Below are 23,037 nucleotides of genomic sequence, written 5' to 3'. Positions count from 1 at the left end.
TGAAGAACAAAACGTGAAACGCTCTTACAGAAATGTTATAGTTAATGTTAAATGTTAACATTAATTGACATATTTTTTTTAAATCAACCGTGTGAAATTTATTTCCGGGAGTTGTCTACAAGTGACGCCATCGTGGGTACTTTTATTATGAAAGGGTGACGTATTTTTTTGTTTAACTAGGAACTGCTCGGGCATGCGCAGAATAGATCATTTTTACCTGTCAGCGTCTTTAATCAAAAATGGTTTCAACCGCAGAGTGTCAACGCAATCTGCCTTGATGTCAACATTAACGCTGCTGTATTACAGATGGCTCTACTGAGAGCAGATATGTGATCTCACCAGCGGAGTCCGGGAAAGCGTTTATGCTGTCAGTAACGTACACCCACCGATGTCGCACCTGACCGTACATCGCTCACAACCTATTCATCCATCTAACTTAAACATTCGCCTGCCTTCAAGACTAACAGCCCCTCACAGCTCAGACCTTTAAAAAAAAATCGTCGTCGACTGACAACGGTAAGCAGCAGCTCAATGGAGAGAATCATGTGCCCTATAGCGAGCGTACAGTAGCTTAGCAGTTAGCGTGTGTTCATGACATTTGATCGTGTTTGGGTGGCTATTCTCATTAAGTGGAGGAGGTAACGTTATCGCACCAAGTGGAGAGATTTGGAGAGATGTATACTACGAACCACATATTCATCATTGTCACACTGGCTAACCGCTATTGAGGACCTCAAAGGGGCCTTCTCATCAATGGTCCCTTGTTCCTCATCAGCAGATTATGGGAAATCACAAGCCTGTCAAGTGCAGTGATGCTATGTTTTTTTCTAAATTTAATTCATTCCAGTTTAAAACAGAGTCAGATGCATACTTGTTTTGGTTGGTGTGATCTTGTTTTGGTTTTGGATAGAGTAAAAGCTGGGCTGTTATGATGCATCTTAAAGGGACAGTTCCATCCAAAATGGAAATCATCATTTACACACCCTCATGTTTTCTGTATGGCTTTCTTCTGTGGAACACAAAATGAAAATTTAAGCAACCTCAGGCACCCCTTGAAACGTTTTTGATTTTTTTTTTTTATTGCGGGTATTTTACAAGAATTGTATGCTTTTTTCAGTAGCATAACTGCTGTTAATGGCAGAATAGAATGGAGTAAAATGTGGAACTATTCATTTTTTCCCCTGTCATTCTTTATTGTTGTTATTCTTTGCCCTTTAAAGCATCTCACCTGCAACTGAGTCACATCTGTTAATAATTAAAAAGCCTCCCACAGCATCTCCACCAGTGACAGTGAGCTCTACTGACCACTGAAGTGCTGCTGTGTTTGGTTGAGTGTTTAATTGAGTCAATGTTGAGTCATAAAACATGTGATCTAAACTGTAACATTACTTATTGAGTACACACAATGAGTTTAACCTTTGTGCATTTTCCCCTCTGTCCCTTTAAACTGAAGGTGTGATGTTTGTACGTGACCTCGGAATCGGCTTTTAGTCGTGTAGGACGATGAATGCAGAGGAGTTGGAACTCCTTGGTGACTCGAAGTACAGGAACTACGTGGCAGCGGTAGATAAGGCCCTAAAAAACTTTGAGTACTCCAGCGAATGGGCCGATCTGATCTCAGCGCTCGGAAAGCTCAACAAGGTCCATTTCTACATCCTCTTGATCACATTTAGTAGCAGTTGCTTTACTGATCTAATTTTTCTGTATTTGTTGGACAGGTTTTGCAAAACAATGGCAAGTATCAGGTTGTGCCCAAGAAATTGACCATTGGAAAGCGCCTGGCCCAATGCCTCCACCCAGCGCTGCCCAGCGGGGTTCACCGCAAGGCCCTGGAGACCTACGAAATCATCTTCAAGATCATTGGACCAAAGCGCCTGGCGAAGGATCTTTTCCTCTATAGGTAGAGTTATTGCAAGATTGATTTTTCTGCTCCAGTGACTTTTAGTGCCTAATATGTGCTTTTCTAAACCTTTTCCTCCTCCTCAGTTCTGGGCTCTTCCCTTTGCTATCCAATGCTGCTATGTCTGTGAAGCCAGTATTACTTGGGTTATATGAGACCTACTACCTGCCCTTGGGGAAGACTCTTAAACCAGGCCTGCAGGGACTCCTGACCGGTGTAATGCCTGGTCTGGAGGAGGGATCAGAGTATTATGACAGGTTTTTAAATCTAGAATATACTATGTTTATTAAATATGTATGTATACTACTGTACAGTAACAGTAATATTGTGAATATTATTGCAATTTAAAATTAAAATGTAAAAATTCTAGGGAATTTCTTATTTTTTTATTTCTTATTATTTTCAGTGTTGAAAACATTTGTGTTGCTTAATATTTATTTATATATAATATTGTAGAAACTGATTTTTTTTTAAAGGATTCTTTGTTTATTTAAAAATTGGCTTTGTTTTAAATGTTTTTTTTAACAATGGAAATGTCTTTACTGTCACTTTTGATCAATTAAATAATAAATGCATCCTTGCTTTCAAATTTTACTGACAAACTTTTGGACAGCAGGGTAAATTATATGTTATTAAAAAGAATAAATAATTAAATTAACACTAAACACTAAAAACAAAAATCAATTATTTTAAATGCACATGTATGGACATTCATTTAGAAATTTATAGTGTTATTAAATTATTAGCATTTTAAAAAGATTAAGCGTTAGATGAAGCTGATCTTAATGTATAAATAGAGCTAACTAGCATGCACAATTAAATATCTAATATCAGCTGAGATATTTATATGTATGTATGTGTGTGTATATACATGTTTCTACAATATCGACTAATACCAATCAATATAAACAATAGGTCCAATACCCTGCTAGAAAAGGTGGCAGCGGCTGTGGAGCAGCCGGCCTTCTACAGTGCCCTGTGGGGCAGCATCCTAACCAGCCCTTCTGTGCGTTTGCCTGGAGTGTCCTTCGTCCTACTGCACCTTAACCGAAAACTATCAATGGAGGACCAGCTGTACATCATTGGCAGTGACATCGAACTGATGGTACACTGATCAATAGGGGCAAAATGCAAGCAAAACAGCCTTTAAAAATGAATGAATCACAAAATTGAAATTATTTTAGCGGATACCACGGGGAACATTTATTTATATCATGATTTGATGTTTTCTTCAGGTGGAAGCAGTCAGCACATCTGTGCAGGATTCCAGTGTGTTAGTGCAGAGGAGCACCCTAGATCTTATCCTGTTCTGCTTTCCCTTCCACATGAGTCAGGTAATAAAACTGACAAAAAATGATTTTATTTTACCCCAATTTCTGTCTGAAATTCAGCTGTGAAAGACCTTACTGTGTTGCATCTCAGGTGGCAGAGTCACCTGTCCACCTTTAACACATATCTGTAGATTTGATTATTCTCTAGTCACAAAAATAGAAAAGTTAGTGTAAAGTTTTTGACAGAAATTTAGCACTAAGACTAAATACACTCTATACTGTTCATTTCAGGCTACACGTCCAGACATGATCAGGATTCTATCTGCAGCACTTCATGTTGTTTTACGAAGAGACATGTCCCTGAACCGTAGACTTTATGCTTGGCTGCTGGGTGAGATATCCACACCTCACACACAAACTATATGTTGTCCAGTGTCCCGATTCCCCTCTGATTTCTCATGTTATCATAAGAACCATATCCCACATTATCAGTTCAGATAGATTGATAATATGATTCTTAAATGGCCTACGTGTTTAAGTGTTTTGGTTGACCTGATTTTGTCTCTTACTTGCTGTCCATATGCTGTGGATAAACATTGCGGTAAGTTTCTATGTCATGAACACAGTGACAACTATAAGTAGCCTCTTATCATATTTTCATGAACACTTTATTATTTATTTCCTTGTATCTTTCCATTCAAATTGTTTCGGAAAACTTAATATCTATGAGCTCAATTGTGTGCTTATTGGTGTTTTCAGGCTTTGATAACAATGGCGTGCAAGCAGGCCCTCGTAGCACCCGACTCAGTAATCCAGAAGAACACGTCACTCTCTACTTCAACACTTATTCCAAGGACATGCTCATTCAGGTAAGGTCAAACATTCAAAGCACATATGTTTTAGAATGCAGCATCCAAATTTTGTTTTATGTCAAAAAGATGGATTGATGCGACTCATTTTGTTGTCTTGGACTTTGGGAATCAATGGGACATCAGAAATCTCTGCTCAAACATTTCCAGACAGAGAAATCAAAAGCAACATAGAAACTTCAAAAGATCTCTTTCTTTTTTTGAGTTTGAGTTTGCTTTTGTTGTAGGATAAAACCGTTTTTGTTATGTCTGCAGTGGCACACAGGTGCATGCACACATTTTGTCAATAAGCCACTCTGTCTCCACTTTTCTCCATGTGGTCTGTATGCATGGTTTAACTTGCAATGAGACACTGGTCCCAATGCATGCACAGACAGAGCTTTTCAGGGCCATGCTTTTAAAATGTCCTGGTACCCCTGGGGGTTGAGTTTGGGACTGCAGCAGGGGGAGTTTTGTTTTTGGCATTTTCCTCTCTGTTTTATTGGAAGGGGAATTGTTTGATTGCATGCCATCTGGTTTGGGCCACTTGTTGGATCTCGGTTGTTTGGGAAGTAGGTTATTGCAGGGACCGTCTGTTCCTCTGTCTGTGCAGCCATGCATTAGACCAAGTGTGAAATCCCTAAAGAGTTGAAATACACACTTGCAAAGGCCTACACAGTATAATGGAGAGAATTTTCCTTCTCAAGGATGATGCTGGGGAAAGATCCATCTTAAGTACTTTAGTTACATTTAGATTACCATAATTCACCCTATTTGTTCTATTATGTAAATGCATGTTATAGATTTCATTGTGAATTTTGTTATCATAATCTTATTAATATGTACAGTATGTATATGTATATATATGTATATATATATATATTATTTTTAAAATTTTTTAGCTCATAATGTTATTTTGTCATAATGTAAGATGCATCCCTAAATGTGTCTGTGTGTGTTTGTAGGCCATGGTGGGGATCTTGCAGGGGAAGGCAAGAGGAGGGGAGGAGGAGAGCATCCTGATGCACGACTTAAAGCCGTTTCGCATTCTCATCAGCCTTCTCGACAAGCCTGAGCTGGGTATAGCCATTACTACAGGATGTCTATGGCATGTTTAGACTCACACAAAGAGAGTTTGGAATTGCCTTGATACGTTTTTGTCCACTTTATTTAGGCCCAGCAATCTTAGAGGATGTTCTAATTGAAGTGTTTCGCACCCTACACACTCAGTGCCGTGCTGAGTTGGACCTTCAGAACCAAAACCCCTTCAGCAAAGACCAAACTCAACTTAGCAGGTCCGCACTTCTTTTCTCTCACGAATGGTTGTTACAATTATGCAGTTCTTACAAATATTTAAATATTTTCAATATATACTTGTGTTACTTTTTCAGCAAACTCCGAGAAAACAAGAAAACAGCAGAGCTCATTAAAACAGCCAACCTCTTGTTTAACTCATTTGAGCCCTACTACATGTGGGACTATATTGCACACTGGTTTGAGGAGTGCTGCAGGTGTGTGAAGGATAATGGGTGAAAAATATAATGTATTTTTCGTCCATTCTTGCTTGACCTCATTTTCTTTTTATAGGTGGACTCAGAGCAGTCATACCACTGGAAAGACAATGAGCTCTGAGACATCAACACGCTCATTGCTTGAGTTCTGTGAGCTGGTGGACTTCTTGTTGGACATTGTATCTTTGGTTGGTAAACTTTACACTTGGATATTATAATTTAGCTATTGAAATGTTCAGATCCATGGTGACTTTTTCCAGCAAGAAATTAAAATTGTAGTTAGTCTAATCTCCATTGATGTTTCTACCTCTTTAGTTATATGCAACTAAACTGCTTCAACATTTTAGTGACACTTGGTTTGTCTTAGCCTCATAGTTTAGACATGTTCTACATGTGTCCAAATTTTTATGTGTGTGTGTTGATGTCCATGTGAAAGATCCAGAGATCATCTTGACCTTCCAATCAGGGTTTCTGACGTGTTTTCTGGCCTCTGCACTGCTCGCTTCTGTCTGTCTGAAAATCTCTGCTCTCTTTTTTTTCCCTCGAAGCCTACTAGAAGCATGAGGGTTATCTGCCAGGTACAGTACTGCTCTTACTTGCCTCTTCACCTTACCTTCACTTCACTCAAATGTTTTGGCTACCTTTCCAGAAACATCCATTAATGGTCTGCAATCTCCAGGTTTTCCATTTCCTGCTCCTTGCTCGCTTTTAAAAAATAAATGCCACTTCAGCTTCACACCACTCACACCCTCTGATCTTGAATGCTGTGAAACAGACAAGCGGAGTAAAAAAAGCTTATTTGCTGTATTAAGTTATATGTATTGTTATATTATATCTAACATTTTACATTTATATAATTATTTCAAAGAAACACTCATGTTTATCTATGGATGTTGCGGAAGGTAGAACCATAAACTTGCATGAGCTCACCACTTAAAATTCTTAAGCTTATTACTCACTTATTACTCACACATAAAGCCTAAATTGTTATTTTATGTTTTTCAGTTTTGTTAACCATCACTTAATGTATATTACTGACTGTGATGCAGGAATGGACCTCCAGCTGTCTTAACTATGATAAGGAATTGAGCCTCCCTCATGCATCTCTCTCTGTCTCTTTTTTTCTCTAGGAGACATACATTGAGATCCAGACAGAGCATCTACCTCAGTTGCTGCTGCGGATGGTTTCTGCTCTTACCACACACCTGCAGGCTCTGGGCCTCAGAGAGCTCACCCACTGTCTGCGCCTCTGCTCGAAGATCCTCAGCAAAGTCCAGCCCCCTCTGGTGTCGCCCCTTGCACTGCCCTCTGGTCCGTCCACTGCCGCAACTGCCCCTTCCTCTAGAGACAAAGATGAGAAAATGGTGAGAGCAGACAACCAAATGATTCAAACTTGTTATGTGAATACATTTTTAAAACCAGGTAAATGACAGACTTTTTAACAGAACATTATTATGCTTTACCTTAAGCTTATTTAGGAAGGGAACAACTGGGAAAAACTGGGAACAAACAAAACAAGCTTTATGAAAGACATTCAATAGAATGTTGTTCTTTTTCTAGTTCTGCTCAGCTCTAAAATATTTTATCTGTTAGAAATTGCTTTTTTTTTTTGAGTGCTACCCTGAAAAGTTTTCAGGGTTCCAATGGTGGAAAACGTAGAAATATGCATAAAATAATATTAAAATGTCTTTAATTGCTCTTAATTACAGTTGGTCTGATGCTCCCAGCCATTTTGGCTTGATGTATCGTGTTCTTTGTGCTTGACCCCGATAATTGCTATCTTCAGCTATATTTTATGCAATTTCTGTGAGCTTTGATTAGTAATGAATAATCAAAGTTGTTGTTTTATTCTTTATATGTAAATGTTAATTATATAGGCTGCCCATGGTAACTGATGAAATAAAACAAATGAAAGAAAGATAATCTAATTAGAAATTTAGTGGCTTTCATAAGCTTTGATTTATGCCCAACTAAGGAAACCCATTGGCATCAGTGCACAGAGACCGACATCCAGTCTGAAACACATAATCTGTTACTCTCATCTCTGCCCCGTCCTTCATTTACAATTTTTGTTTTTAGACATTCCACATAGGGAATATATGTAGTGTAGATAAAAAAAGTACCTTAACTGTTCAGCTGTGAAATGTACTCTCTTTCTTCTCTGACTTTGTACATCACTCAGCAGCACATTATTTAACTGCCAATATCAACAGTATTCTGTCAACTTAGAATGTCTTTTAATTGCAGTCCCTACTGCATTATTCTGTTAAAGTCAAGCCAATATGGCCTGATTGCCATACAAGCACTGGCCTGGAAACAACCATTCTTCTGCCTTATGCTGTGTCTCCCACTGCACATGCCTTCACTGACTCCCTGCTCTGGGTCCAGTAGACAGGATGGTCCTCCATCATTGGCCCCTGACATAAGTTTGTTAGTGTCTGTGTGTGCACCCCAATGACCTGTTTGCTACCTTACTTGGGACTACATGTCTCTACCGTAAGTGAAGCTTCATGGATGGCCAGACTCCCTGGATGGTGCCAGCATGCAGTAAGGGTAAGCAAGGGAATAGGGATGAGACGTTCATTCACAGCTGAGTTCCTCTCTCTAGTGGGAGCCAAGTCTAGCCTCTGAGGCCCACGAGTCTGTCATTTTCACTCGGATGAAAATAGCATTCAAACTCTCGCCTTTCCCTCCTTCGGGGCTCATGCAGTGCACTGCTTGCCACCTGAGTCTGGCTCTGTGCTGCTGCACAGTTCTATGATAGAAACCACTGAATTGTGGATGTCTGAATGTGTTATAGGCAACCCACAACATGATGGGAACTTCGGGTTTCATGTTAAAGTGTAGGACTGAGAAGAGCTATGTTTTGCGCAAGAAATGGCTTTAAATTTGACAAGCATGGAATTCCTTGCCAGCCTTACAGTCACCATGATAATATAACAATATAATATTATCAACATTATGCAAATAGGGATTTGAAAAAATAATTTTTTTTAAAATCGACTTGGTGGAATGCTTGAACAGTCAACTTGAAGGAAGCTCTTCATGATTAGACTGGATTAGGTCTCACTTGACCCGTATCAGTTGTAGCCACATAAGATGCATTGTTGTATTCAAAAACAGCTAGATAGAGCTCACCATAGTGGACATAGTTTACTGGTTTTGAGTTGAAGTACTTGATGCACTGTCTTAATAAAAGGCTTGTGATGGGATTTTCAAAAAAACTGCACCAGATGTAACACAACAGGGCTCGACATTAAACCTTGTTATGTACTTGCCCTTCGAACAAGTAAATCAGTCAAGTGAAAAAGTTTATTGTCTGGATAGAAAAAAGGGCTCGATTGCAACTTATTTTGAAGCAATATTATCATCAGTGTTCTATCAGCTCTTATTTACTTAAATCTTTTTTAAAGATAGTTTTTTCTAGCCCTATCAAATGTCATCTTTCATGACAAATTCTTAAGTTTGATCTAATTTAGGATAATAAGACACTAAAAAGTCTGTTAGCAAAGGAAATCACAATCAGCAAAATTAATCTTTTCACTGCAGAGGAAATAAAGCTGCATCGGAACTGGCTTTTAGAGAGAAAACATCACACTGGTCACATGATCTTGCTTGACTATTTATGTGATGAATATAAAAACGTTGCATTTAGAATTTTTACCATTTCTGTGAGTTTCTTTTTATTTGGTTTTCCAACAAGGGACTTTCTCACACAGGCTGGCACGACCTTTTTACTGTCCATAAATTATGTATTATCAGTTGCCTTTAACACCGATTAAAATAAAATATAAAAATCTTTGCTTCTCTAGATGTTTTTATTAAAATTTTAATTAGACTACTTGGCGGTTCGGTCAAGTAAAGTTCTATTTCACTTGCCCCTTAAAAAATCTTTAAAAAGTTGCAGATTTCGAACAGAGATGACGACAAAGAGGAATAACTGCAGACTTTGATTTAGTTCATTCATATACAGTATATAGCTGCTCTGGGGAAAACTGTGATGTCATCGTCTAACTCAGTTCAGTTCTCATATAATGGTGTCAATCCAGGCAGATTAATATTATTGTTGAATATTAAATTAAATGTTAAATTGAATGTCCCCATCTAAGCAAGCCAAAAGCCAATGGCAACAAAGGTGACGGTGGCAAGGAAACAAAACTCATCCGGGAGCAGGATGGAGTAAAAAAATAAAAAATAAACCAATATATTTCATTGACTTTGAAACTGATTAGGGTTTTGCACAGTAGTTTCAGGAGACAGTGTGTTTTAAATGCCATCCTGGAGAGAAATAATTTTTTTCATTCCCAATCTTGCTCAGACCCTACCAGTCACCCTTGAAGCCCCTGGCAGCACTGATGTATTTGATGATGGCGAGAATTCTTCCAGCAGCCGATTGTCAGAGAGTGGATTTACTGACTTCATCCAGTACCAGGCTGAACGTGGGGAGCAACCTGATAAGATGCAACACTCCGAGGACCATGCCTCCATTCCTGAAGATGTACCTGTCCAACCCAAAACTAAACCCAAATCTGGGCTTAATAGTTCATCCCACAGCAAGCCCCAGGACAAGCCAGTGATGCAGTGCTGCCTTGAACATTTCCAGCAGTTCCTTTCTTGCCTAGTGAGGCTTTACATCACACCAGGTGGTCAGGCTGAAGCTGGAAAGAGCTGCAATGCAGAGATGGACACTCTAACAGTGGTGGCTGATAAAGGATGGACAAGTGGTTTTGAGGAGTCTTCCGTGCAAATGGAGTGTCTGTCTGCATTCACTGCTGCCTGTCAGCTTTTCTTGGAGTGCTCCAGTTTTCCAGTCTACATTGCTGAGGGCAACCTGAAGACCTCGCCCACTAGAGAGGAGCAGGCAGGTAAAAATGACCTTCTGCTGCCATTTCTTAACTTGATGCACCAAAGGTCAGAGGTCAGCCTGTTAGTCACCTTCCTCTAATTTTTATCACAAATCCTGCTCGACATTTGTTATCTTTGATTGCCTCTGCTGCATTAAATCATAACTAAGAAATAAGTATTAGTATTGATTTTATATACAACCCTTACATATAACACAATCCATAGTTTTTTTTTTTTCACATGCGGGATAAATAAATTTAATACAATGGGATTTTTGGGGCAGTTAAAGAGGGTATTATTTCACATATTTGTGCTGTGCCAATTCTTGATAGGTGAGAGTGTTCAGCCAGCGGTGTGGCTTCAGACCCTGATGGATGCGTGCTGTACAGCTGCAGATTTCAGTATTCAAGCAGTAGCTATCTCACTTGTCATGGACCTTGTCGGACTCACACAGTCTGTAGCTATGGTGACAGCTGAGCGTGTGGCAAGTCCAGACTCGGGCCAGCCAATGAGTCCGAGCCAGGGACGTGTTGCAGTGGTGATTCGACCACCACTCACTCCGGGTATCTTGAAGTACATTGCAGAGAAAACAGGTTTCTTCAAGGTTTGCATTATTTCTTTACTTGTTTTAATTCTCTTGAAGTCTCTCCTTTTATCTTGATCACCTTCTCACTTCTCTCCCGTAGAGCGTAGCCCTTATCTTATGGGATCAGTTGGGAGAGGAGACCCCCCAGCACCACAAGCGCAGTGTGGAGCTCTTTTACCAGCTTCATAATTTGGCTCCCTCACCAAGCATTTGTGAAGATGTCATTAGCCAGCAGCTCATGCATCGAGACAGGGTCAGTCATACAAACAAGTGGCATAGAATTTCACAATTATACATGCACAGAAAAGTTTTCACATATTACCAATTGTTTTTTTAGAGAATACGGCTGGAGGCTCATGTAAAATTTTCAGTTCTTTGGCACTTAACCAGAGACTTGAATATCACCAAGTCCTCCCCTTTCAATCGGACCTTTGACAGGTAACAGCACTTCTATGGGAGATGAAGTCTAACCATACAAAAACAAACATGACTTGGAGAATCATCTCAAGACAATGTCATTAATTGTTAAATCGGCTCTCCATTCTCTTGTAGGTCTCTGTTTATCATGTTAGACAGCCTCAGTTATTGGGACGGCTCTGCAAGTGCTGTTGGCAGGGCCTGGTTGAACCAGGTTTTGCAGAGACATGACATCGCTCGTGTTCTTGAACCTCTACTGCTTTTGCTGCTGCACCCTAAAACTCACCGTGTATCCATACAGCGGGTTCAAGCACAACGTCACTGGAACCCGGTCTTTCCTAACCCAATGGAACAAGAGTCCTCTGAGCCAATTTACATGAGGGATATGGGCTATACTGAAAGTAAGAGGGTTCATCTATTAATCTAAATAGATTTATCATCTGTTTTTTTTGTTTCTTTTTTAACCAAAATAAATATTTGCTTTCTAATGAGATTTTTGTCTGTTCCCCAGGTTATGGCCAGATATCAGGGAATGACCAAGTGTGTGGCAGATGCCTCCCATTGGATGATATGGAACCTTTTAGCCTTACAGTCAACCCTTTGAGTGACAGTCTTTCTCTCTTGAGCCTTAGTAGCGAGAACCTGCAGCTGTGTGGCGAATATCAACCTCCTGATCAGCAGGGGGAGCACCAGAGCTCAGATTCAAGTGGCTCTCAGTCCTCCACTATAGACAATGGCAGCTTTGATGAACTGGAGGGAGGTGGTAGCACTGTTAATATATCCGATCCTTTGCTTTGTCAGTCTGTTTCGTCAGAGGAGGAGTCCTTGCACAAGGCAGTTTCTGCCGTGCTTTTCGAGCTAGTAGACCGAGTGGTGCAAATGGTGGAGAAAGAGTCCTCTGAGACACCATCATCTCCTGATGCCTGGATTCAGACAGACTCTGACAGTTCTAACTCATCCACGGATACCTCTAACGGGCCATGCATCACCCTTGCTCCCTTTTCCAACACCCAACCAAGAACGCTCCCAGAATTTGTTGCAGGGGGAACCTTGGAGTTCCTGGCTGTGGCCTCAATTGATGCTTTAGGGGAAGAGGAGCATCGGGAAGGCATTGCTCGGCATAGCTCCTCCCCTTCCATCATTACTCTGCCAGACAGCGGTGGCAGTGCTGCCACAGAGCAGAGTCTCCAGGTAGATGACCAGCACCGCAAGCGCAGCCACAGCAGCACACAGCTCAGCCTAAAGGGCAAGATTATGGAGCGTCTGGTGGACAAATCCCCAGGAGCCAAGCCTAAAATCAAGAAGGCCAAGAGGAAAGATGACGAGAGACGCAAAACCAACCAAGCTGAGAAGAGCCGCCCACCCAGCATCTTCTTTGGTGACAGTCTTGACTTGGAGAACTGGTACAGCTGTGGGGAAGGGGAAGTGTCTGAGATTGAAAGTGACACAGGTTCACCCAGTGGTGGGGCTGCTAGTGGGGTGGGAGGATCTCGCACTTCTGGGTCACCTCGTTTTAACATCCATCCCCTATACCAGCATGTGCTGCTCTATCTTCAGCTCTATGACTCCTCTCGGACTCTGCATGCGCTCTCTGCCATTGCAGCCATGCTACGTGCTTCACCAGCAGGATTTGTGAGCGCCATCTCCACCACCAGCATAAACAACACATACACCCCACAGCTCTCTCTTCTGCAGAACTTGCTAGCACGTCATCGTGTCTCTGTCATGGGCAAGGACTTCTACTGCCCCATCCCGCAGGACTCGCACTCTCACTCGTTCCGAAGTGCCATGTTCCTGGAGATTATAATCTCCCTTTGCCTCTATTTTCTGCGCAGCTATTACTCGGCCCATGTGGCCGCCACCTCACAGGACCTGGCAGGAAACCATGCCATGCAGCTGACAAGCGTGGAAGTGTTGACGTTGCTCTTCAGCGAGCTTTCTAAGGTCACTGGGGGCTCAGCCAAGGGCTTTGCGAGCTTTATTTGTGATGTTTTGTCCAAATGCAAGGTGCAGAAAGTAGTGCTACACTGTTTGCTTTCCACCATATTTAGTGTACAGAAGTGGCATGAACACCGTGCCCGTGGCACCAACGTGGCTGCAGTTGAGGAGGGGCTTTCAGAGGACAGCGTCATCAATCTGTCAGAGGACCAGTTGGACAACTGCAGCGCGATACAGTCGCAACTTCTGCGTCTGCTTCAGAGCCTGGTGGTGTTGGAGCACCGTGTTATGATCCCAGTGGATGAGGGTGGAGAGGGAGGTCCGGGGTCAACTGGGTCTAGTGGCATACCTAATGGTCCCGGGGCTGGTTTTGAGCTGATTGGGGGCGAGGTAGAACATGTCAACCCACAACAACCTATGACTTCATTGCAATACCTGCATGGGCAGCCCATTACAGCTCAGGGCATGTTTCTTTGTGCTGTGATCCGAGCCCTGCATCAGCATCATGCATGCAAGATGCACCCACAGTGGATTGGCCTTATCACAGCCACTTTGCCATACATGAGAAAAGTGCTTCGGCGAGTAGTAGCATCTGTTACTCTTCAGCTGTGCAAAAACCTTGACAACCTTATCCAGCAATACCGCTACGAGACGGGCCTCACGGACACAAGGTACTGGACCATTTCAGAAACATTGCCTTATGCAAAGCACAGTAGTCCACAGAGCTGTTTTTATTGAAATTGTCAAATTGTTGATAAAGAGTATAATCACAAGCAGATCACACTCTGCAACCACAAAGTCATTATTTGACTATAGGTCATGTGATTAGTATATTCATTTATATCCACAAGAGGGCACTGTTCACCATCAATTCTTCAGTTGTTGCCCTAAAAATATCATGGTGTTTTTTTAAAAAAGCACTTTAGGGAATATAAATTAAAAATAAATATTTGAAGCAGTGCTTTGTTTATGAGGGGAAATCCAATGTTTCTGTGTGTATATTTCTAGGCCCCAGTGGATGGCATTGTGTATCCCTCCTGACCTGATTCTAACTGTACTAGAAGGAATGACGGCCATAATCCATTATTGTCTGCTAGACCCAACATCACAATATCACCAGGTGAGGGAGCTAGTCTTTCATGCTTGTTATCTTTCAATTGCTTAAAGGGGTCATATAATGGTACATGCACTTTTTCAAGTTGATTGTACTGAAATGTGTGTTGGCACTAAAGTATATTACAAACTTTTCATTTAGACCCTACTCATTCATATTAACTTGTACAAAAATGGCATTATATGACCCCTTTAAGATAATGGATACATTAAAAAAATGAATAAATGGTGAGAGCAGTTTAATTACTATTAATTTATGTATATATATATAATATTAATGTAATATGTGTCAATGCCAATTTTAATCAATGCTTAGCGTGTGAGCTTTGAATTAGTATGATTTTCTAATGCTTATGTGCATGTAATCCTCAGCTTCAGGTGAATGTAGATCAGAAGCACCTTGCAGAGGCACGTGCAGGCATTCTCTCCATCTTGCACACCATCATGTCCTCCGTAACCCTGCTGTGGGGTGTCCTTTATCTGGCTGATAGCTCTGACAAGCCAGCTGCAGCCTCTGCCTGCTCCACATCCAACATCAACCTAGGATCCACAAAGGTACCGTAAGGAGAGTGGACTGGTGTTTTAAGACATGTAATGACTGTGCTTTGGTCCTGAGAGTAGTCCAGGTGCTAGGTTAACAAACTTTTTACTGCTTGTTCACAGAATCTCAGGCAGCAAATTCTAGAGCTGCTGGGCCCAATCTCTATGAATCATGGAGCTCACTTCATGGCTGCTATTGCTTATGTGTGGAATGAAAGGAAGCAAGTTAAAACTCCATCCAGGAACAAGGTATGAACAACACCAGAGGTAACCACTTATGTTTGTACTCGGGGACTACAAAAACAAATGCATTGGTCTATTTTAGGTAATTCCCACAGCTAGTGAGGAACAACTTCTCCTTGTGGAACTTGTTCGTTCAGTAAGTGCCATGCGAACTGAGACTGTGATACAGACAGTGAAGGAAGTCCTTAAGCAGCCCCCAGCCATCGCCAAAGAGAAGGTATAGTTACGAATATACCCTGACAACTCCCATAATTTTTCTCAAGTCACCGTCAATTACTGCTGTTGGTTTTGCGGGTAGATTTAAGACTCCCCTTTGCCTTTCTTAATTTTACAGAAGAATCTTTCCCTGGAGGTCTGCATGCTTCAGTTTTTCTATGCCTATGTGCAGAGGTAAGTGAACTGTAGTAATATCTGGATAATATCTGCCATGGGTATTCTTTAAATTACTCTGTCTCACTGCCCTTGTCTCATCTCTATTAGTATTCCAGTGTCTAGTCTGGTTGATAGCTGGCCATCACTCTTGGCATTGCTGAAGGACTCTGTGCAGCTCAGTCTGCCTGCTCCAGGACAGTTCCTCATACTAGGGTTAGTTATTTTTCTCAAATCCTGGGACAGCCATACTTTAATTTCAAAAATACATTCATTTAGAGGTTTTACTTATTAGATAAATGGTGGCTAATGGAATGGAATGAATGTGTCCAATAACAAATGAACCTTGTCATAAATGAAAAGTTTGATTTTGTTTAAAAAATAGGCAATATTTTTGAAAGACTTCATTAGCTATCAAGCATATTTCATTGGAATGTCCTGGATTCAATTATATTAGGCAATGTTTTACTGAGAAAGTTTATTAATAGACTTTTTTTGTTTAAAAGATTTCTCCTGGGATAAGGAGCTTATATACCAGAAATTGCTGTATTTTTCTGTAGTGTTTTGAAAGTATTGTTATGATTATTCACATTTCTACATTTCTACGTTGATTTGATAAATAATAAATTAGTAAATTAACTTATAAGATTACATTAGAGTTGTCAAAACGTACCCACTTCATTACCAAGTCGGTCCTGAAATTTTAAAATTGTGACGCTTTGAACGATGTTGAGTGAAATCGTAAACACCCCTGCTTGGCCATTGTGTTCACGCACTCATCGGATATGTCTGTGATTGGCTACAATGATCAACGCACAAGAGCGTTTGGGAGCACACGGAAGTGTTTGAAAAAAACAGGTGCGTGAGAGCTGTCTATCAGAGGACTTGTCCGCCTGCTTTCAAACACTCCCTTGTGTATCTGTGTTAGCGCTCTGTGAAGAGTGTCATTGATGTATATTTACAACATGTTTTTGAAGCGCTGGTCATTGTAGCCAATCACAGACATATTTTATGAGTGCTTGAGCACGATGGGCAATCAGAGGTGTTTACGAGTCCGACTTTTTGACAGCTCTAGATTAAATTAAAAATCAGGATGCTTTTTTATGTCTTCTTTAGAGTGTTGAATGAGTTTATCCTAAAGAATCCCACCCTGGAAAGCAAGAAGGACCAGCGAGAGCTACAGGTGACCTTTCCCTCATTCCAACAATCTCCACCGTTACATCCAAGTATCAATTTTTTTTTTTAACTTTGTGTTACTGTTTTTTGGACATGGAAATACCATGTATTTCACTACCACTTGCTAATACCACTGTATATAAATATGCCAATTCTATAATACTATGGTAAACATTGAAACAGATGGTATTGCCATGTTACTTTAGTGTCAGTGTGAGCTGGTTCTCTTACATGTCTCATTTTAAATGTTCACATTAAATCATAAAACCATGATTTTCCAGGATGTGACCCATAAGATCGTAGAGGCTATTGGAACGATTGCAGGCTCATCCTTAGAACAGACCACATGGTTGAGAAGAAACCTGGAGGTCAAACCTTCCCCTCAAATCATGGTGGAGGGGGCCAGTCTGGAGGCAGATGTAGAAGGTCAGAGTCTATGTGTGTGTGTGTTTATATAGCCCATGTACATGGACCCCTGTTAGCATGCACAGCTCCATGACCACGAGGGTATGGCGAGTCTTTCACTAACAGTATGTTTGTTTCAGATCTAATGCTCACAGTGATGGAGGCCTCAAGCTTCACTCCATCTGTGTACAGTGTTCATGCCCTAACTCTGCTGGCTGAGGTAAACACAGAATGTCACATGAACACTCTTTTCCTTTTTTAAATATACAACAAGCCCAAATCTACCACAACCAGTACAGCAGATATCATTTGTAAATTAGAATTTTGCAGTGGTATCTTGCAAGAACATTCGCATGTCACCAGAAGGTCGTGCTCTGCCCTGCCCTACTTGTCTCTCTATGTTTGTGTATGATTGGCTTTCTGTGAATTGAATTATTGTGCTCATGGGTGTCTTTGCAGGTACTGGCTCATCTATTAGATATGGTCTTCTACAGTGACGAGAAGGAGAGAGTGATACCTCTGCTGGTCAACCTCATGCATTATGTTGTGCCCTACCTGCGCAACCATAGGTATTTAGTCTTAAAATCCGACACTGTTGACACAAGATGAGGAATTGACAAACTTATCGGACACAAAATTGCTGAGTGTCTTGGATTGTGTAATTAAAAGTTATTATTGGGATCAAGATCTTATTGCTCTGTCTTCTTTCTGCCAGTGCGCACAATGCCCCCAGTTATCGTGCATGTATCCAGCTGTTGAGCAGTCTCAGTGGATATCAGTACACCCGGAGAGCCTGGAAGAAAGAAGCTTTCGACCTGTTTATGGACCATACGTTTTTCCAGATGGACTCCTCTTGTGTCAGCCAGTGAGTCCTGTACAGCACAACATGTCCTTTCTCCTCATCGCAGTGGTTTTACAGCCACGCACAGGGCAATGTGACCTCTAGTTGACAAAATCTCTCTCTTTCAGCTGGAGAGCAATCATAGACCACCTGATGACTCATGACAAAACCACATTTAGAGACCTAATGAGTGAGTCTTCCCTTTCTATTAAGTGGGCCTTCCAGCTGCGTCCATCTTACTGCTCTATCATTATCATCGAGTTGTTTTTTGTGCGAGTGTTGTAGAGAGGAACTTGCTAACGTTTTGTATGTGTGCAGCCCGAGTTGCCGTTGCTCAGAGCAGCTCTCTGAGTCTTTTCACCAATCGAGATGCAGAGCTTGAGCAGAGAGCCATGCTACTCAAACGACTGGCCTTCACTATCTACAGCAGTGAGGTGGACCAATACCAGAAGTACTTGCCAGACATTCAAGGTACACGCAGATACTAACAGACATGCTACATAACTCTTACATAACCTAAACAAAAATCCATTGATTTCAAAATCAGGGGTGTACAATGTTAGAGGCCAAATGTCCTGAATTTAGTTCCAACTTGCCGCTTCGCTTTTAGAAACACTTGCAAACTGCCATGAGCTCTTCTTCATCTCCAATATAAAGCGAGTTCCAGTTCCTCAAGTGAACGAGGAAAGCTTATATGGACAGACCCTTGACTGTGGGAGGGAAGCGACTCCAATGCAAACTTCAGGCAGCACAGATACACCACAATGCAATATGATTGCTATGCCACAGTATATTGCACTTAATAGGTTTAATCTATTAATTGCTTATTAACTCTTAACTTATAAGGTTATTGTATTGATATTTTATTAGTTTGTGTAATTTTATAGATTTTCTCCAACATCCCAAGTATAACTATTGGCATTTAGAATTGTGAATCAAACTAATTAATTAGGAATAAAAAATAAACAATATAATTTAAATAAGAAATCAGTTCCATTTAAGATTTCCAAGTGATCCAAGGGCCTGGGACTTTCCAATTCAATCCATTCCAAAGGTTCAGCCAGTAGTGGATAATCGTAAGAATCGCCTGTAGTCCAACGTAAGCACTGATGTTCATCTGAAATGGATGGACATCAAATGGGATGGAGGGAAGTTGGTGAGGTGAGGGAAGGGCATAAAAAAGTTAAGGGAAGCACAGCCATGTAATCTAGCGCACATAATAAGCTCTAAATCAGGGGTCGGCAACCTATGCCAACTTTCAAACAATAGAGAGAGAGGTATATGCGTTTCACTTAAATAGTCCTCACACCTGCACACCAGTGAACATTTTTGAGGTTATTTTTCCTCATTGTCACACAGCCTGTTTAACGTTAGAAGCTATAAATACTATTAACGGGTGATAATTAAACAGTTTCTTGTGAGTCGTGCTGTGTGATTGAGTAGATGACCGCTCACAGCTTGTTCTGCTGTATATGTTGCTTATATTTCAGAGAAAAAGCTACCGCTGTCAATACGATTTTCAGCTCTGTATACACAGTCCTTAACATTTCACACAATGTCGTTTCAGAGCGTCTTGTGGAGAGCCTACGACTCCCTCAAGTGCCCATCCTCCATGCTCAGGTCTTCCTCTTCTTCAGAGTGCTGCTACTGCGCATGTCCCCCCAGCACCTGACCTCACTCTGGCCCACTATGATCACTGAGTTGGTGAGGATATGACACACCTCACACATTTACATATTATAAATGATCACAAGCAGCATCTCACAAAATAGGAATAGTCATTTGGTAGAGCTGTTTTGTCTCATTCTATTAGAATCAGCTGTGTTCATTTCTTCCCACAGGTTCAGGTGTTCTTACTCATGGAACAAGAACTCACTGCAGATGAGGACATCACCAGGTATCCATTTGTCAAATCTGTTTTGTCTTTTAGCATTTGTTCAAGAAATAATATCAGGCTCCATTTTAAGACCTTATAGGTGATTTGTGCATGTTGAATACTGATGAATGTGGTCTTTGGCCTCTCTCCAGGACCTCAGGCCCCTCGGTTGCTGGGCTCGAGACAACATACTCAGGGGGCAATGGCTTCTCTACCTCCTACAACAGCCAGCGCTGGCTCAACCTCTACCTGTCTGCCTGCAAGCTGCTGGACCTGGCCCTCGCTCTGCCCTCTGAGAGTCTTCCTCAGTTCCAGATGTGGGTGTTTTTACATGTTTTTACACCTTTAATGTTTGAAATGTATTTTTGTACAATGAAGGAACTTATTTGAATTAGCTAGTAATATTTCTTGGGCTTTAAAGGGGGTTTCACACTGCACTTAACCCCAGGTTATCGTTATTCTAAATACTGCTCTTAACGACATTAAGAAGAAGAACATTTCACACTTGTAATTTCACACCATTTTTTACCCAAATTTATTAGACCTAACAAACCGCTCTTGCGGTAACACTGCATTGCAGTGCCAAACTTGTAGTGTGAAATTATGAGGTGTTTGAATGTTATGGCTAGATGCTTAGCAAAAGACACCCAGTTGCTTTCCTCATTTTCACATTTGGAGTGAAGAAAAGGCTGTTCATTTAATTCTTACCGTTATAGTTCAAAAAGTTTAAACGGGTCACATGCTGCTTTTGTCGATTCAATGACACTGACACAGTTAATACGCAAATAAGGACATTAACATGGGGTTTAGGAATGTACAGTGCAGCTTATGTTTACCCAGGATTAACTGTTAACTCTAAATCATGAGCAGTGTGAAAAATGATAACCCTGGAATATGTTTACCCCAGGTTTAGAATGACCCATGGTTAACTATTTCAAGTGTTCAAAGCCCTTTTGTTCCGAGCTGTGAAAATGATTCATCCTTTTACATTATATCAGGATTTCTTCGTTGATAAAATTCATTTCAAACATTGAGCATATTTAATTTGAAGGAAATAATAATACACTGTGCCACAGGTATCGCTGGGCTTTTGTCCCTGAAGCCTCGGATGACTCTGGTCTGGAGGTCCGCAGACAGGGGACCCATCAGAGAGAGTTCAAGCCCTATGTTGTCAGACTGGCCAAGCTGCTGAGAAAAAGGGCCAAGGTAATACGACCACAAAACAGTATCCACAATATGCAATTAACCCTAAAAGGGCAAGACCATAAAGAGACATCAGAAAATGTATGTGTTTCTATTTTCCATCTCAAATAAGATTAAAAGAGTTTTACTTTTAAAAAGCAACTTTTATCTGAAGGTGAGTAGATATCCCACTACAGGTGCTCATGCTGTTTTTAAATGTTGCCCGTTAACTAAACAGAATGTGTGAACAAAGTCACCAGATCTAAATATTCACAACAAACACCCTTTCAACATGAAACCAAGAAAGTAGACCTACACTTTTCCTGCCTCTCTCCACAGCCTCTTAAATGTCGCCCCTTTTAGGATTAATCTATGGAAATCTATTCTTTCCAATTGTTGCCTTGTAATTTTAATAGAGGTCAATTCCATGTGATTAGCATATAGGACCTGTAACATTTATAGACTACTCAGTAGTTTTGCTAATGCTCCTAAGCCTAGGATGTTCATAAGCCTCATGGGAATGTCTCCATTAACTCTAGAAAAATCCAGAGGAAGACTGCTCCACACGCACTCTGTCCTGGGAGCCCGGACAGCTCCTGCTCACCCTTTATGTGATCCGCAGCATGGAGCAGCTCCTCCCTTTCTTCAACCTTCTCAGCCAGGTGTTCAGCAGTAAAGGCAACAGCCGCTCAGGACCATATCACAGCCCTACTCCCAGAGACGGCCCATTCCCTAGCAAGGATGGGAAGTTGGAGAGCCAGAAAGTCTTCTGGAGCCGGGCCAGACAGAACATTGAGGAAATGGTTGAGAAGGACTTCCTTGAGGGACTCATCAAAACGTGACCTGACATGAACAAAAAGTGAAGCTATTGAGCAAAAACACTAACACCTCACCTTTTAAAAAAATGGAAGAGAACAAAAAAAAAGAAGTTTGTAAATTTTTTTGCTTTTCTAATTAATGTATTTTCCCCCCAAAAGCTATACTATTTAATTTAAATTCTTTTAATGTAAATATGGCCAGCTGTGATGATTTCTTTAATTTTCTTGAGCCCATAGGATAGTATGATACTGTGCCATTCCATATTGTGGTGACTTGCCTAATAAAAGAGACATATCATGTGAATTTAAAACATTTTTGAATTTCCTTGTAACAGACCTCATGTCCATAACTAACTAATCAAACTTGCACTAATATTTATTTCCTTTTGGATTCGATTTCAATTGTCAACAAAAACCTTTCGTGTAAAAATGCATATGCGGGTAGTTAAAAAAAGTAATGTTGCTTTAAAAATGATCAAAGCCATAATGGAAAACATTATTACATTGCAGAGTTAAGTAAGAGAGATAGGAAATAAAACAGATATGTTCCAATCCACATGCTTCACTACAGCTGTTTTTCTTCTTTAAATGGTGATCGAATTTATCTAAATTACAGCCACAATCAAATGGGGGATTATGAATTTATAAAATGAATGAAGACCACCATTAAAATGACGTAAGTATATTTATTAATTAACCCTCTGGTGCTGTTCGGAGTGGTTTATTATTAGTATTATTATTATTATTATTTTTAAATGGTATGAAACTTGGAAAAGGATTTGGCTCTTACTGTGTGAACAACAAAAATCATAGACATGATTCGAAAAGGTTAAATGGTTAAAACTACTGCATTGGAAATTAATGTGAAATTAAGTTTATCTATTAGAAACATTTGGTTCTGTGCCCAAACTAATTTTTACTGAAAGCACATAATTTTGATACATCAACCTCAAATTTAGAACAGTTTGTTTAGATTTATGGCTTTGATTTTCTCACAGTTTTAGGGTAAAAAGTGTTTGGGAAAATGTATATTTCCTACTGTAAATGGTATTTTTTGCACTTTTTAAAATAGTATAACTTTTTTCAAGTTCACTTTTTAAAACTGCAACTACTGCATAACTATTTAGTAGCATACAATTCCCTAAAAATAGATATAAA

The 23,037-nt window shown here is 40.5% G+C and overlaps 1 protein-coding gene across 3 annotated transcripts; it reads left to right on the top strand.

Moving 5' to 3' along the window:
* The first annotated feature begins 175 nt into the window (after positions 1-175).
* Positions 176-22,190, top strand: dop1a (DOP1 leucine zipper like protein A). Of its 3 annotated transcripts, none has more exons than XM_039679553.2 (38): positions 176-516; positions 1,454-1,641; positions 1,719-1,900; positions 1,987-2,157; positions 2,816-3,005; positions 3,136-3,234; positions 3,463-3,562; positions 3,958-4,040; positions 4,985-5,099; positions 5,194-5,314; positions 5,411-5,530; positions 5,607-5,718; positions 6,079-6,108; positions 6,661-6,894; positions 9,849-10,395; positions 10,708-10,979; positions 11,062-11,214; positions 11,299-11,399; positions 11,514-11,779; positions 11,890-13,987; positions 14,325-14,436; positions 14,802-14,984; positions 15,093-15,218; positions 15,295-15,429; positions 15,547-15,602; positions 15,693-15,797; positions 16,698-16,764; positions 17,039-17,183; positions 17,303-17,382; positions 17,622-17,731; positions 17,878-18,027; positions 18,132-18,193; positions 18,322-18,474; positions 19,571-19,707; positions 19,845-19,900; positions 20,032-20,196; positions 20,956-21,085; positions 21,601-22,190. In XM_039679553.2, the coding sequence occupies exons 2-38, from the start codon at positions 1,504-1,506 to the stop codon at positions 21,901-21,903; spliced, it is 7,407 nt and encodes a 2,468-aa protein (XP_039535487.2). In that variant the 5' UTR covers positions 176-516; positions 1,454-1,503; the 3' UTR covers positions 21,904-22,190. The 3 variants fall into 3 exon arrangements, with proteins under 3 accessions (XP_039535487.2, XP_039535484.2, XP_039535489.2); XM_039679550.2 differs by having other exon boundaries at positions 3,931-4,040; XM_039679555.2 differs by lacking the exon at positions 6,079-6,108 and having other exon boundaries at positions 3,931-4,040.
* The last annotated feature ends 847 nt before the right edge of the window (positions 22,191-23,037 follow it).

The sequence above is a fragment of the Pimephales promelas genome, chromosome 12 (genome assembly GCF_988280905.1).
Source record: "Pimephales promelas chromosome 12, fPimPro1.hap1.1, whole genome shotgun sequence".
NCBI classification, from domain to species: Eukaryota; Metazoa; Chordata; class Actinopteri; order Cypriniformes; family Leuciscidae; genus Pimephales; species Pimephales promelas.
This window is presented reverse-complemented; position numbering and strand designations above follow the sequence as displayed.

Coding starts and splice junctions, on each gene's coding strand:
- dop1a (XM_039679550.2), top strand. CDS start 1,504: ATGAATGCAGAGGAGTTGGAACTCCTTGGTGACTCGAAGTACAGGAAC. Junction 5,100..5,193: donor TCTCGACAAGCCTGAGCTGG/GTATAGCCATTA, acceptor CACTTTATTTAG/GCCCAGCAATCTTAGAGGAT. Junction 13,988..14,324: donor ACGGGCCTCACGGACACAAG/GTACTGGACCAT, acceptor GTATATTTCTAG/GCCCCAGTGGATGGCATTGT.